The sequence below is a fragment of the Capsicum annuum genome, unplaced genomic scaffold (assembly GCF_002878395.1).
Source record: "Capsicum annuum cultivar UCD-10X-F1 unplaced genomic scaffold, UCD10Xv1.1 ctg19115, whole genome shotgun sequence".
In the NCBI taxonomy this organism is placed as follows: domain Eukaryota; kingdom Viridiplantae; phylum Streptophyta; class Magnoliopsida; order Solanales; family Solanaceae; genus Capsicum; species Capsicum annuum.
Genome location: NW_025824933.1, coordinates 1 through 1,867, shown reverse-complemented (window position 1 = coordinate 1,867; position 1,867 = coordinate 1). Strand labels below are relative to the sequence as shown.

The 1,867-nt window shown below is 30.4% G+C and overlaps 1 protein-coding gene across 1 annotated transcript; it reads right to left on the bottom strand.

Moving 5' to 3' along the window:
* Positions 1–1,093: 1,093 nt before the first annotated feature.
* Positions 1,094–1,477, bottom strand: LOC124890497 (transcription factor bHLH95-like; the record flags this gene model as incomplete). Its single annotated transcript, XM_047402330.1, has 1 exon — positions 1,094–1,477. A coding segment is annotated over exon 1 (384 nt), but the record flags the coding sequence as incomplete, so codon positions are not given.
* Positions 1,478–1,867: the final 390 nt, after the last annotated feature.

The following is a 1,867-nucleotide window of genomic DNA, read 5'->3' as shown; positions in this document are numbered from 1 at the left end:
ATTGATTTTAAGTTTTATTAATATATACTGACAATAATGTAAGAAATTTACACTATCGGCCATTTTTATCATGTTTTGCAAGCTATGAATCTCAAAGGCGAAGCTAGAATAGAAAGGTGGAATTAGGTAAAACTCGATATATGACTTTGATTTCGAGCCATGTGTATATTGGCTAAAAGGGATCATTTGATAATATACAAATTACTTAAAAAGATTAGAATTTAGAATCCATAATTTTCAAATCATGTGTGGCATCAGACCAATTTATCCCTCTTATAAAAGTTATTGTATATGCTATTTAGTGATCTTAAAAGTTACAAAAATATACAATATACATAGAAAATCATAATTAGTAGCAATATATATGAAAAATAAGCAAGTTATCGCTAATAACAAGTTAAAATATGCTATTATTATATAGCTATGTGCGAAAAAACCGGAAGTTCTATATTGTTTTTTTCTTTCTCTTTTTTGGTGCATCATATCATTCCATTTTGGAATTAACATGTACATACAAATTAATAGTAAGAATGTGTATGTCCCCAAGTGAATTGATTCCGATTGAGTCGAGGATTTATTAAAAATAATCCCTCTGCTCCATAAAGGTAGAGACAAGATTTGTGTATCCTTCTTAGACTCCATTTGTTATATAAAAATTAAATCATATTTGTTCTTTGGTGTTGGATCTATACCATAAGAAAAAAATCAAGCTACATGATTCTATGTGAAACTTAATTTTCTTCCTACAAAGATTTTCCAAAAATTTACTCGATTTAGAAAGGTTGGAGCAATCAAAATATCACAAATTCAAAGAGACATCATACAAATTGCCAAAGAGAACCAAACAAAGTAAAAAAGTAAATTTTTAAATCATTTTACAAGTTTCTATTTGATCTAAAGATTTTTTTCATGTTCATTTTTCGAATAATTATTGGACAAGTTGATTAGAATTATTTATTAAGATTGTGGAAGACAATAAAAATAAAAACAAGGGAAAAAAAAATTAAGATGATCATAAATTGTTTAGTTTCTTTTACTTGATCGATAGGATATTGGATAAAAAAAGATATGTCATTGAAGGGGAGAAAATTACCTTAGGTTGAAGATGAGGAAGCAAAGTTTGAAGCTCCTCAAACATGTTTCGCATCCTCTTTCTTCTTTCTCTTTCCGTCCTTATGTGCAGCTCATGACTTGATTCTCTACCTCCATCTCCATCCGCCCCTGACTTTGGTTCACAACTTTCATTAGTACCCTTCTTTTCATTGGATCGACATTTTTTTTTGCCATCAAGACTCGCTTCACCTACCTCTTTAACAGTTGTCAGTGCCTGACAAGTATTAGACCTATTCGGATCTGGCAACTTGTCACCCACAAATTCTACACTGCTCCCATCTAGTTGGCCATTGTCGGAGTTCAAAAATGACCACACTTCATCATTTTCCCATATCAAAAAATCATTCTCGCCGCCTTCATTCATCTTTTTTCTTTTGTTCAGATGGTATGATAGTCGACCCTAAGTTATGTCTTTATATAGAGGTTTTTTTTCGGAGGGGGGATAGTGTAAAAAGGAGAAATAAGGGGATTGAATAGGATATAAATATTAAATATAAAGAAATATAGAGAAGGGTGGCAAAAAAGGGATAAAAAGATGATTCACTTAGTAATGAAGTAATAAAACAAAATACAATCATAAGCCAAAATGCCGTTACTGGCTTCAAAACAAAAAACGGTAGCTAAAACACTTTTGTTACAAATTTTGTTCTCATTCAGTTGGGTCCCAGCTCTCACTTAGCTCTACTAAAATTAATTAATTAAGTTGTTATTCTAACTATCAATATTAGATTACAAAAATTTAATTAAGATATTT